Source organism: Mytilus trossulus, unplaced genomic scaffold (genome assembly GCF_036588685.1).
Source record: "Mytilus trossulus isolate FHL-02 unplaced genomic scaffold, PNRI_Mtr1.1.1.hap1 h1tg000164l___fragment_2___debris__unscaffolded, whole genome shotgun sequence".
Taxonomy (NCBI): Eukaryota; Metazoa; Mollusca; class Bivalvia; order Mytilida; family Mytilidae; genus Mytilus; species Mytilus trossulus.
In genome coordinates this window covers 1,007,523-1,019,563 of record NW_026963305.1, presented here as the reverse complement: position 1 = coordinate 1,019,563, position 12,041 = coordinate 1,007,523, and the positions used below count along the sequence as shown (strand labels likewise).

The 12,041-nt window shown below is 33.6% G+C and overlaps 1 protein-coding gene across 1 annotated transcript; it reads left to right on the top strand.

Annotated features, from left to right (window-relative positions):
• Positions 1-7,835: 7,835 nt before the first annotated feature.
• Positions 7,836-10,244, top strand: LOC134700598 (uncharacterized). The gene is made up of 3 exons (XM_063561974.1): positions 7,836-7,985; positions 9,338-9,451; positions 10,137-10,244. The coding sequence occupies exons 1-3, from the start codon at positions 7,848-7,850 to the stop codon at positions 10,242-10,244; spliced, it is 360 nt and encodes a 119-aa protein (XP_063418044.1). The 5' UTR covers positions 7,836-7,847.
• Positions 10,245-12,041: the final 1,797 nt, after the last annotated feature.

The following is a 12,041-nucleotide window of genomic DNA, read 5'->3' as shown; positions in this document are numbered from 1 at the left end:
TGATATCTATATCACTAATGGAAAGCTGAACACTAAAATTTATGATAAAAGGGATGATTTTTCATTTCCTACCGTTAATTATCCGTTTTTAGATGGTGACGTTCCCTTGTCACCATCTTGCGGAGTTTATATACCTCAACTTGTACGATTCGCTCGTGTATGTAACAATGTTTTAGATATTAACGAGAGAAATTTATGTATTACTGAAAAATTATTACACCAGGTTTTTCGATATCACAAACTAGTCAAAACATTTACTAAATTTTATCATCGGTATAAAGACATCATTCGTAAATATAGCTCAACATGCAGACTTCTTATACGTTCAGGTATTTCACATCCAATTTTTTATGGAAATATTGTTTATAAAGCACAAAGGTGTCAGTATTCACCTCAGAAACTTACAAAACCTTTGAATAGACTTATTAAGAAGGGATATAATTACGATACTGTTGTCAAGTCATTAAAGATTGCATATTTTGGCGTTAATATTGAGTCATTGATAAGGTCTTTGTGTCGGAACTAAACACATTTATTCTAAAAACAGTTGTTGGCATGACACGGGTTATGTTCTTCTAATATATGTTATGATGGTATGATACTAAAAAGTAAAATCACAAAAATACTGAACTCAGAGGAAAATCAATTTGGAAAGTCCATAATCACATGGCAAAATCAAAAAACAAAACGCATCAAAAACGAATGGACAAGAACTGTCATATTCTCTATTATGATGAGCTTAAACCACTAACGGGAAGGATTGTGCCTGATGTTCATATGATGAAATCATAATCTTTCAGTCAGTTTAATTGAAGTCAGGAGCTGGCATGTCAGTTAACTGCTAGTAGTCTGTTGTTATTTATGTATTTTGTCATTTTGTTTATTTTCTTTGGTTACATCTTCTGACATCAGACTCGGACTTCTCTTGAACTGAATTTTAATGTGCGTATTGTTATGCGTTTACTTTTCTACATTGGTTAGAGGTATAGGGGGAGGGTTGAGATCTCACAAACATGTTTAACCCCGACGCATTTTTGCGCCTGTCCCAAGTCAGGAGCCTCTGGCCTTTGTTAGTCTTGTATTATTTTACTTTTAGTTTCTTGTGTACAATTTGGAAATTAGTATGGCGTTCATTATCACTGAACTAGTATATATTTGTTTAGGGGCCAGCTGAAGGACGCCTCCGGGTGCGGGAATTTCTCGATACATTGAAGACCTGTTGGTGACCTTCTGCTGTTGTTTTTTTTATTTGGTCGGGTTGTTGTCCCTTTGACACATTCCCCATTTCCATTCTCAATTTTATTTCTCTATTATGATGAGGGGCTTTCTCTATTATGATGAGCATTTCTTTTTTATGATGAGAATTGTCTCTATTATGATGAGGTTTTCTTTATTTTGATGAGGGTTTTCCTTATTCGGATGAGCTAATTCTTTATCATGATACCTATTTCTCTATTATAATGAGTTTTTTCTCTATTATGATCAGGTTTTTCTCTATAATGATGAGAATTTCTTTATTATGATGAGGTTTTTCTCTGTTATATATGTTTTTTTCATTTTTATGATGAGGTTATTCTCTATTATGATGAGCTTTTTCTTTTTTATGTTGAGATTTTTCTCTATTATGATGAGGTTTTCTTTATCATGATGAGCTTTTTCTCTATTATGATGAGGTTTTCTTTATTTTTAATGAGGGTTTTCCTTATTAGGATGAGCTAATTCTTTATCATGATAGCTATTTCTCTATTATGATAAGGTTTTTCTCTATAATGATGTTTTTTTTTCATTGTTATGATAAGGTTTTTGATCTTTATTTTGATGCGGGTTTTCCTTAGTATGATGAGGTTTTTCTTTATTATGATGCGCTTAATACCCAAACAGTTCCAATATCGTTGCAATCCCCGATACTATAACAATTATACTCCACTAGCTGCTACCGAAATGGCGCAAAACTGCCAAAAGATTAACAAGATGTAATAGATTCTTGAAGAATTAGACATTTAATTATACCCAAATTGTTGAAACCAAAAATCTAAGTCCCGAACTGACCTTGACCCATGACCTTAAAAATCAATACGATTCAAGGTCTTGCTATGAAAATCCATTGTACCAAATTTGGTTTAAATCCATTGAGAGATGTTGATTGTAGAGTGATCATAAGGATTTCTGCTGAAAATTTAAGTCCCATAACGACCTTAACCTTTGACGCATGGCCTTGAAAATTAAAAGGGTTCAAGGTCTTGTTATGGATATTCATTATACAAAAATGGTTGATATCCATTTAGCAATGTTAGTTATATAGTGTTCACAAATAATGATGAAAAATGCTTAGTCCCAAAATGGCTAAGAATGTTCAACTGTTGCAATACTAGATATAGTCCATTAGAAAACATACAGATAATTTTTAGAATGACATAAAAATTGAGAACGGAAATGGGGAATGTGTCAAAGAGACAACAACCCGACCATAGAAACAACAACTGCAGAAGGTCACCAACAGGTCTTCAATGTAACGAGAAACTCCCGCACCCGGAGGCGTCCCTCAGCTGGTCACCAAACAAATATATACCAGTTCAGTGATAATGAACGCCATACTAATTCCCAAATTGTACACAAGAAGCTAAAATTAAAATAATACAAGACTAACAAAGGCCAGAGGATCCTGATGTGGGACAGGCGTAAAAATGCGGCGGGGTTAAACATGTTTATGAGATCTCAACCCTCCCCCTATACCTCTAGCCAATTTAGAAAAGTAAATCCATAACAATACGCACATTTAAAATTCAATTCAAGAGAAGTTCCGAGTCTGATGTCAGAAGATGTAACCATAGAAAATAAACAAAATGACAATAGTACATAAATAACAACAGACTACTCAGTAGCAGTTAACTGACATGCCAGCTCCAGACTTCAATTAAACTGATTGAAAGATTATGATTTCATCATTTGAATATCATAATACATTGTACAAGAAATCATTTTTTTCTGCTCAAAAGCATTGACATTATCGATTTTGAAAGCAATTACTTTAGAAATCAATCACTCAAGAAATCAGTTGCCAAAAAATAGACAAAAAGTGCGGAATGTATTGAAATTAAGTGAACCTGTTGGTGAAGCTGCGGCTACAAGATGATTATAGCTGTTTTGGATAGGGTCAAATCAGTATCTACTATATAAAACATGTAAATTCATTTGAATTTTAATGATATACACTTGCTATGTATAATGTGTTTTCGAATACCATTTGCGGGCAATAAAGACGTAGAACCCCTTGAATTTGTGGCTTTAAAGTATAAAAAAAGAAGATGTGGTATGATTGCCAATGAGACAACTATCCACAAAAGACCAAAATGACACAGACATTAACGACTATAGGTCACCGTACTGCCTTCAACAATGAGCAAAGCCCATACCGCATAGTCAGCTATAACAGGCCCATATAAGACAATGTAAAACAATTTCAAAACGAAATTGTATTACCAAACTAGACATCTTTAAAAAGTTTCAATTTTCTGATTTTCAATCTGTGAATGAAGCAAATTGGGAATAGCCGTCAACATTGAAAATGTTTTTAACATCAATGTTAGATGAGACCTTTGGATTTCTATGGATATATTGTATATTTAAACTGCTGAACAATTGTAAGCATATTATTTAGACAATTTAGTATTACAATATCAGAAAATTGTCAACAACAACTTTCTTATGTTCGCTCTGTGAGTGAAAAAGTGTGTGGGCAAAATAATTCTACAAAAATATGTCAACATCAACAAAAAACCACTTTCGCAAAAAAACAATTTTTTTCAATTGAGTATAAACATATGGTGCTTTATAACTAAGCTTTGCGATACTAAGTTAGAAGAAATAATTATATTTCAATTAACTGAACCGAATGTGGCATATTGTAAAATAAATGTTATAATAGTATTAGAAAAACAATGACATTGATTCATGACCTTCGAAACCGTTACAGTTATTGCTCTCTAACGTAACGTAATAACATAAATTTCCTGTTTTTTATCATTACAGTTTATAATTGAAATAACATCCCGTCAGTATACATTGTTGGTTAAATTGTTTCCTATTTTGTATACTTATTACAAAATATACTTTTTAATCGCTTACACATTAATGTCAGTTTAAATGAATGTCATTCTCTAAGCAGTGACATGTATTGTTTTTAGTGTTTTGCCTTAAAATTTTTAAACTTTTTCCGCTTCCATATATCTTTGCTACTTATGCCACTATATGGAACGCCATAGCTGTATTATGTGTCTTTTTTATTGCTTTTCTATTATAAGATGGTGCTTTTCTATTATAAGATGGTGGTTTTCTATTATAAGATGATGGTTTTCTATTATAAGATGGTGCTTTTCTATTATAAGATGATGGTTTTCTATTATAAGATGGTGCTTTTCTATTATAAGATGGTGCTTTTCTATTATAAGATGGTGCTTTTCTATTATAAGATGATGGTTTTCTATTATAAGATGGTGGTTTTCTATTATAAGATGGTGGTTTTCTATTATAAGGTGCTTTTCTATTATAAGGTGCTTTTCTATAATAAGGTGCTTTTCTATTATAAGGTGCTTTTTTATTATAAGGTGCTTTTCTATTATAAGGTGCTTTTCTATTATAAGGTGCTTTTTTATTAACCCCCAGAGGTATAAATGTGCATTTCATTAATAAATAAATAAATAAAATAAATTAATAAAAATTTTGAGCTCAAAATATTGACTTGAGTAAGTTCACCAGCACACTAGAAGACCTGATATATAAAATATTCATTACATGTATTTAATTAGATTACTATCTAATTTTGACACCTGTCGTAATCACTAATCAAGCAAATAATCATGTCATTTAAATTTTCACACCTGAGACATCAAATACATTTAATTGAATTAACTTATATAATCAGATGGCAATCAGAATCCAAACAAAGATAACAGTGAATTGAACTTTTTATTAAAGAATGCCAAAACTGGCTCTCTCTCTTTTTTTTAAAGATAAAACTAGATAGCTGACATGGATTTAATTAAAGTGAGACCACCAATCTGCCGGTATCAAATCATTTGAAAAAACAACAACAATGTATTCCAATATGACCTTTAACATCGAAGAAGTAAACTTGCATTCAGTCGTGTTCAGACACTTTACAATAGAAAATAAAGGACGGGCATCGAACACAAAGTTACTTTTGTATAATACTGCACTGTCACTAACTAGTCTGTCACTATATTTAAATTTAAAATTGAAATTGAGGCAAAATATATTCACCATTCGGTGAGGGGTCTTGGCGGTCGCTCAAGACCCCCAGAAGCCTTGAAAAAAAATACGCAAAATCGTGCATCCCGAGAGCTTCTCGGACTCTTAGGAGGCACATTATTTGGGTGTCCTTTCCCTTGGAACCTCAGTCTCCAAAAACAACAAAACACCAGCCAGGTTAAAGACATCAGCCAAGTTGAAAACACCAGCCAAGTTAAAAAATACCTCAGTCAAAACAGAAAGGTTGTATAAACACCGAAATCTACTAAGATTGAGGTATGCTGATAATGGCAGTCAAGATCATCAGATACCGGTACTTCTTACTGACAGTCAACCTTCTGTGAAGAAAGAAAATAATGTTAATATATTTAAAACCAAAGACCTAAAATACAATTATAGATGTGCGAATCTCTTCATGTATCATATATGTCTCTGTTAAACACATCGGCGAATGTGAATTCAGTCCGGTCAACTTTTTTAGCAGAAACATATTTGTTTTTACTATAAATTTATATTTTCGTATAATTTGTTTTTAAATCTCACAGATTCCTGAATTACTTGGACAATTATTGTCAAAGATATTAACACTTGTTGTCGACAAGTTGAATATATATATGTACAGCGTATAACGACGAGTGTGAATACCGTCCGGTCAACTTTATTTGCTCAAAAATATTTTTTTTTCACTTATTTTGTTTGATTTTCATAAAATATATTTTAATATCTTTAAGGTCTACAAATATTAAACCAATCTACCGAATAACAAAAAAGTTATGACTATTTATATCTCGTCCGGTAAACCGTCTTGTCACTATCCGGACAATCGTCTTGTCATTAGTGGTTCCACACACTCCCGGTTAATCACGGGAACCACCATCACATAATAAAAAAGCACCTTATAATAGAAAAGCACCTTATAATAGAAAACCACCTTATAATAGAAAACCACCTTATAATAGAAAAGCACCTTATAATAGAAAAGCACCTTATAATAAAAAAGCACCTTATAATAGAAAACCACCTTATAATAGAAAACCACCTTATAATAGAAAAGCACCTTATAATAGAAAAGCACCTTATAATAAAAAAGCACCTTATAATAGAAAACCACCTTATAATAGAAAACCACCTTATAATAGAAAACCACCATCTTATAATAGAAAAGCACCATCTTATAATAGAAAACCATCATCTTATAATAGAAAAGCACCATCTTATAATAGAAAAGCACCATCTTATAATAGAAAACCACCATCTTATAATAGAAAAGCACCATCTTATAATAGAAAACCATCATCTTATAATAGAAAAGCACCATCTTATAATAGAAAACCATCATCTTATAATAGAAAAGCACCATCTTATAATAGAAAAGCACCATCTTATAACAGAAAAGCAATAAAAAAGACACATAAGACAGCTATGGCGTTCCATACCACTACGTAGAAAATAACTGTATAATCGTACCACTTCATTCTGACACATAATTATCTTCATCAATCTCAAATGTTTCTATTATTACAATGTCAAATCCAAATGCAAGTGTGACGGCGCTACGAGGTCACCAAACTTGCTAAAAGGCCGTTACAAATGTTCAACATTTTTGCTGTTGTTTTTTTTTGTTGCTTGATCTAATAAAATTTCCATTGGTAAGAATTGAGAAATTGTTGTTCATTTGAATGCTCTTAAATCTTTACTTTTAAAGTTTCAATAGCAATAGCGCTGACACTTGTATTAATGTTTGCAAACGGGTTACTGTAGATTGCAGTACTAACTAGTACAATTTCTAAAAATAAGGAAACGTTGGACGTCCTAGGTATCGGGTGGATAATTCCTCATCGGTGGACATAAAACATCTTATTTCTACAATATTTTGAGTTTGACAATAGTTAGAAGTTAAATGAAAGCATTACGGCATTTCCTTCCGAATGATATGCAGAACATGGATCTATCTTTTAAAGGAAAAGAGCTTGAATAAGAATAACCCGCCATCTATCGCATATTCGCAAAAAGACACCAATACCGTGCGCAAAGTCTATAAATACCAATATACAAAACATACGTCAAGAGAAACAACCACTGCATACTGGATAAACTTGAGAATGGAAATGGGGAATGTGTCTAAGAGACAACAACCCGACCAAAGAGCATAAAACAGCCATAGGCCACCAATTGGTGTTCAACACAGCAAGATAATTCCGCATCCGGTTGCGGCCTTCATGTGGCCTCTAAACAAAAGGACTAGTTCACAGAAAATGAACGTCACTCTAAAATTCGAAAAACATGAATAAACATTTGAAAAAGTTACACATAGTCTGTAGTTTACAAGATATTACTAGTAAATGAACTTTATGTATATGTGTTGTTTTGAGAGATCGTTGCTCCGATCATATTTAAACGTTCGCAATTACTATAATTCTATTATTAGATAAAATTACCCAACCTTGTAAATAATTTGAAATATCCGTTATTGGTTAAAATTTTTAACCAATAGAATTGAGAGAATTTATAACTACATTTAAGTTTTGATATTAAAAAAACGGTAACGTATTTGGTATACAGTCTACTCTACAGTCACTATGGAGATATATGTTCTTGTATTGAGTCTTGCTACACTTGGTGGCAAAGTATATTCGTGCTGTATACCACAACAGTTAGAGGGAGCGGTTGGGATGTCAATTGGTCTGAGCAATAATGGCAACCCTCTGGCAATTACGGTAAGTGTGTAGTTCCAAATTTTTCATTTACATATTTTATGTTAGAAGTCAGGATTTCAAGTTAAAAGCAGGCCACCTTTATAATATTTGCACCAAGAGGTCGATAAATGAAAATGGAAACCCTGCATTTATTATGCTGTCCATTACATATTGGTTCAATTGGCAGAGACACGTCCCCTCCTAAAATACAATCACCTATATTTCTGTTTTGACAATGATATCTGGGTGGTAATAAGAATCCCCAATTCGGGCTAACCTTGTTTGAGGAGTAGACGCCAATGTAAAGACCCGACGAAAACCGAGTCAGGAGGCATTTTATTTTTATTAAAGTAAAAAATAATATGAGTTTTGTTTCGTGCGATGTTGTTTCTTATTATCACAACTGTACTAATTTCTTTACGGTCTTTGCTGGAAAAAGATCATTGAGTATCTTGAAGAAAATATTTTTTTTCGTAGCCATTTTTATAAAAAGACCGTTCCTTGACATATAATTGTTAACTTTTACAGCTTGGAACTTGAATGGAGAGTTGTCTCATTGGAACTCAAACCACATCTTCCTATATCTTAATATAAATTATCATTGTATTATAACGATTGAAAATGTGGTCCATTGTGTATCTTATAAAGAAGAAGAAGCAAACAATTTGTGTTTTCTCTTCTATTTTGCCTTGGTAGTATATATTGTTAGTCTTGTATTATTTTAATTTTAGTTTCTTGTGTACAATTTGGAAATTAGTATGGCGTTCATTATCACTGAACTAGTATATATTTGTTTAGGGGCCAGCTGAAGGACGCCCCCGGGTGCGGGAATTTCTCGCTTCATTGAAGACCTGTTGGTGACCTTCTGCTGTTGTTTTTTTATTTGGTCGGGTTGTTGTCTCTTTGACACATTCCCCATTTCCATTCTCAATTTTATGTCTGTTCAAAAGACATACGGACAACGTATTATATGACTACTCGATTAGAACTAGTGTAGTATAAATGGAGTTCCACTACTATCTATACTACTAGAAAAACGAAGTTCATTTTCTTCCGGCAAGACGGAAAAACGACTCGTAATCATAGAATTCTACTTTATTGTAGTGAGAAAACCAGAACGGGTACAAACAGAAAGATTTTGAAATGATTTTTAAAAATAGGTCATAGGTACTTCAGTTCAGTCACAGATCTGCGAGTGTGTTTCAGTGTTTATAACTTTGTCATTTGTATCTAAGGCTGTGTATGACAAGCGGACAATGGATACTGCTATAGGAAAAGGCTACTTATTTGGAACCGTCTATGTCGGAGGAGGGGGTATCTAGTACAGTACTGTATATATAAATATATAAAACTCTTTTTCATTTGTATTCTAGGCTGTGTATGACAAGTGGGCCATGGATACTGCTATAGGAAAAGGTTATTTATCTGGAACAGTCTATGTCGGGGGTCATGCAATTAACCAAGAAATTGTTCAGGATTTCAATAATGTAAGTCTGTGAGAACCTCTGGTTTTTGTATGCAACTTTTTTAACACCTGTTGAGAATTTTGCATTTTATGCGTAAATTATCGGAGCAATGGTCCTTTTATTTAAATATTAAATTCAACAAGTCAGTGTCTGAACTATCAATCGATCCCATATCTATGGTAATGTAATGAATCATACATGTAAAACCAATGTTTTAAGTGATAATTGTAAATGGTCTATGCAATAGTCATATAGGAAGAGCTATAATGGTACTGGGCACGTTGCCACACTCTTAAATCTGTCCCTTTATGGAAAATCTATAAGAATCTGAATTTCAATTATAAGCAAATATCAGATACTAGATCATACTACACGACTTTAAGTTAGCTTTTTAAAAAGCGTTGAGTCTGCTCTTGCAGGATTATTTTCCAGTACTACAGATTTTTTTTCAAAAGTAGCTGTGTAAATTGATGTAAGCAATTATATAATAGACAACCGCACAGGTTCACAAATGTATGTATTCTTTAACTTACAATGATATGTTATCTCTACTTTTGTCAGAAAGGCCTCAATTTTGATTATTCGAGCTGGGAAATTGAAATTAAAGCGCTGTTTCAATGTGTTTAGATGTGTTTTCCAAAAACCAAGTAGAGATTTTGTGCTATAAACTGATACACGTAACAGTATCCTTTCTCGTCCGTTTCAGCAAGTACAGTATGAAGCTGCCTTGGGAAACTGCACCATAAAACCTTTACCGTTTGATTTTGGGACCGAAGGAGGACAGCTTTGTTTGCCATGTAAGTACTATAGATAATGATGACACGTTAACAAAACACATGCGACTTTCGTCATTTATTTATATAATGAACATATTCGCTAGTCAAGGAGGACTGGATCGTAACCCTTGGAAAGCGGAGATGTCCAGTAAACGAATCACTACATTTACGATTGCATCTACCCTGTTAAAATTTTGTAGATTTTCTTACCGTTGAAGAGTTCATGCAGTGTAAAGACTTATTTAAAAGATGTTAAAAGATTCGTCCTCAATCGGCAATCCTTTGGTGAATCCGCTTCTCTTTGTACGTCAAAAGGTTAGCAAAAATATTCTCTGAAACTGACATTATCATGATGTTTGATTTCTAAATTGCCAACATTCTTCTCTCCGTCTGAAGGTACGGAATCGGCAATCCTCAAGTGAATCCGCTACACTTACAAGGTACGGAATCGGCAATCCTCAAGTGAATCCGCTACACTTACAAGGTACGGAATCGGCAATCCTCAAGTGAATCCGCTACACTTACAAGGTACGGAATCGGCAATCCTCAAGTGAATCCGCTACACTTACAAGGTACGGAATCGGCAATCCTCAAGTGAATCCGCTACACTTACAAGGTACGGAATCGGCAATCCTCAAGTGAATCCGCTACACTTACAAGGTACGGAATCGGCAATCCTCAAGTGAATCCGCTACACTTACAAGGTACGGAATCGGCAATCCTCAAGTGAATCCGCTACACTTACAAGGTACGGAATCGGCCGAGTTGTGACGAATGATTATGTCCTATTCTTGATTGTGCGGCCGCCATTTTGATTGAGCATCATTAGCACGACGGGTAATGCATGCACATCAGGATACACTTATCCTTTTGAGGCACATGAAACCATTTTTTGTACAGTTCTACTCTTTGTTTGTTACTTTGATATTTTTCCCGTTGTTCTCTATTCTTCACATTTTAGCACCCAATGAATTATTCCCTATTACTTATATTATTATATCTTTTTCTATTCTAACCATTTATTTTGCTAATTTCGGGGCCCATTTTTGTATCCAATAATATCATCCACATACTCATATACATATCATGTCTGACTTGAATACTTAATAATTATTTCTTTGTAAATTAATGGTATACAAATGTATCTCTTCTTTTCACAACTAGCTCAAAGGTATGGTCGAGCTATCATGGTTTAGGAAATGACTCGTTTAATGTGCATTAATGGTATACAAATATATCTCTTAATTTTACAGCTAGCTCAAAGGTATGGTCGAGCTATCATGGTTTAGGATATGACACGCTCAAGGTTGACACGTACTTTATTCCGTTTGATGTAGGACAGCTTACCATGACAATGACTAGGAAAGGATGCGCACCAGTATCCGAAGGTTTCCAAACAAAAGATGGCGTCTTCAATATTGGTTTCATGGGATTAACAAGTGGCATAACAGACCCATCCGTGTTCGAGTTGCCTTCCCCTTGTAAGGAGGGGTCGATGAGAAAGAGAGTATGTTTAATACCAGCATCCTTTAATTTATGCAATTTCATTTGATAAATCCCACATGAAGATCAACATATCACAGGTCATTAAACTTCATGCTAAAAATTTAATTCAACTTACTATTTTATTTACAACCGATTACATTGAGTGTGTAGGTAAAGGCAGTATCTTTGGTAAGCTTATTTGCTACCTGAACCGTGAAGTCATTATTAGGTAAGGTACAAATGTATACTACCCTTCTTTCGAAGTAGTCTATTTCTACAGACAGATAGATTGGTTACCTGTCGGACTAGTATGCATGTACTAGTAACTATACTAATATTCAGAGAGCCGT

Excerpts from the sequence above, each read along its gene's own strand:
- LOC134700598 (XM_063561974.1), top strand. The coding sequence starts at position 7,848 with ATGGAGATATATGTTCTTGTATTGAGTCTTGCTACACTTGGTGGCAAA. Across the intron at positions 7,986-9,337 it reads GCAACCCTCTGGCAATTACG|GCTGTGTATGACAAGTGGGC; the intron begins GTAAGTGTGTAG and ends TTTGTATTCTAG. Across the intron at positions 9,452-10,136 it reads TTGTTCAGGATTTCAATAAT|CAAGTACAGTATGAAGCTGC; the intron begins GTAAGTCTGTGA and ends CGTCCGTTTCAG.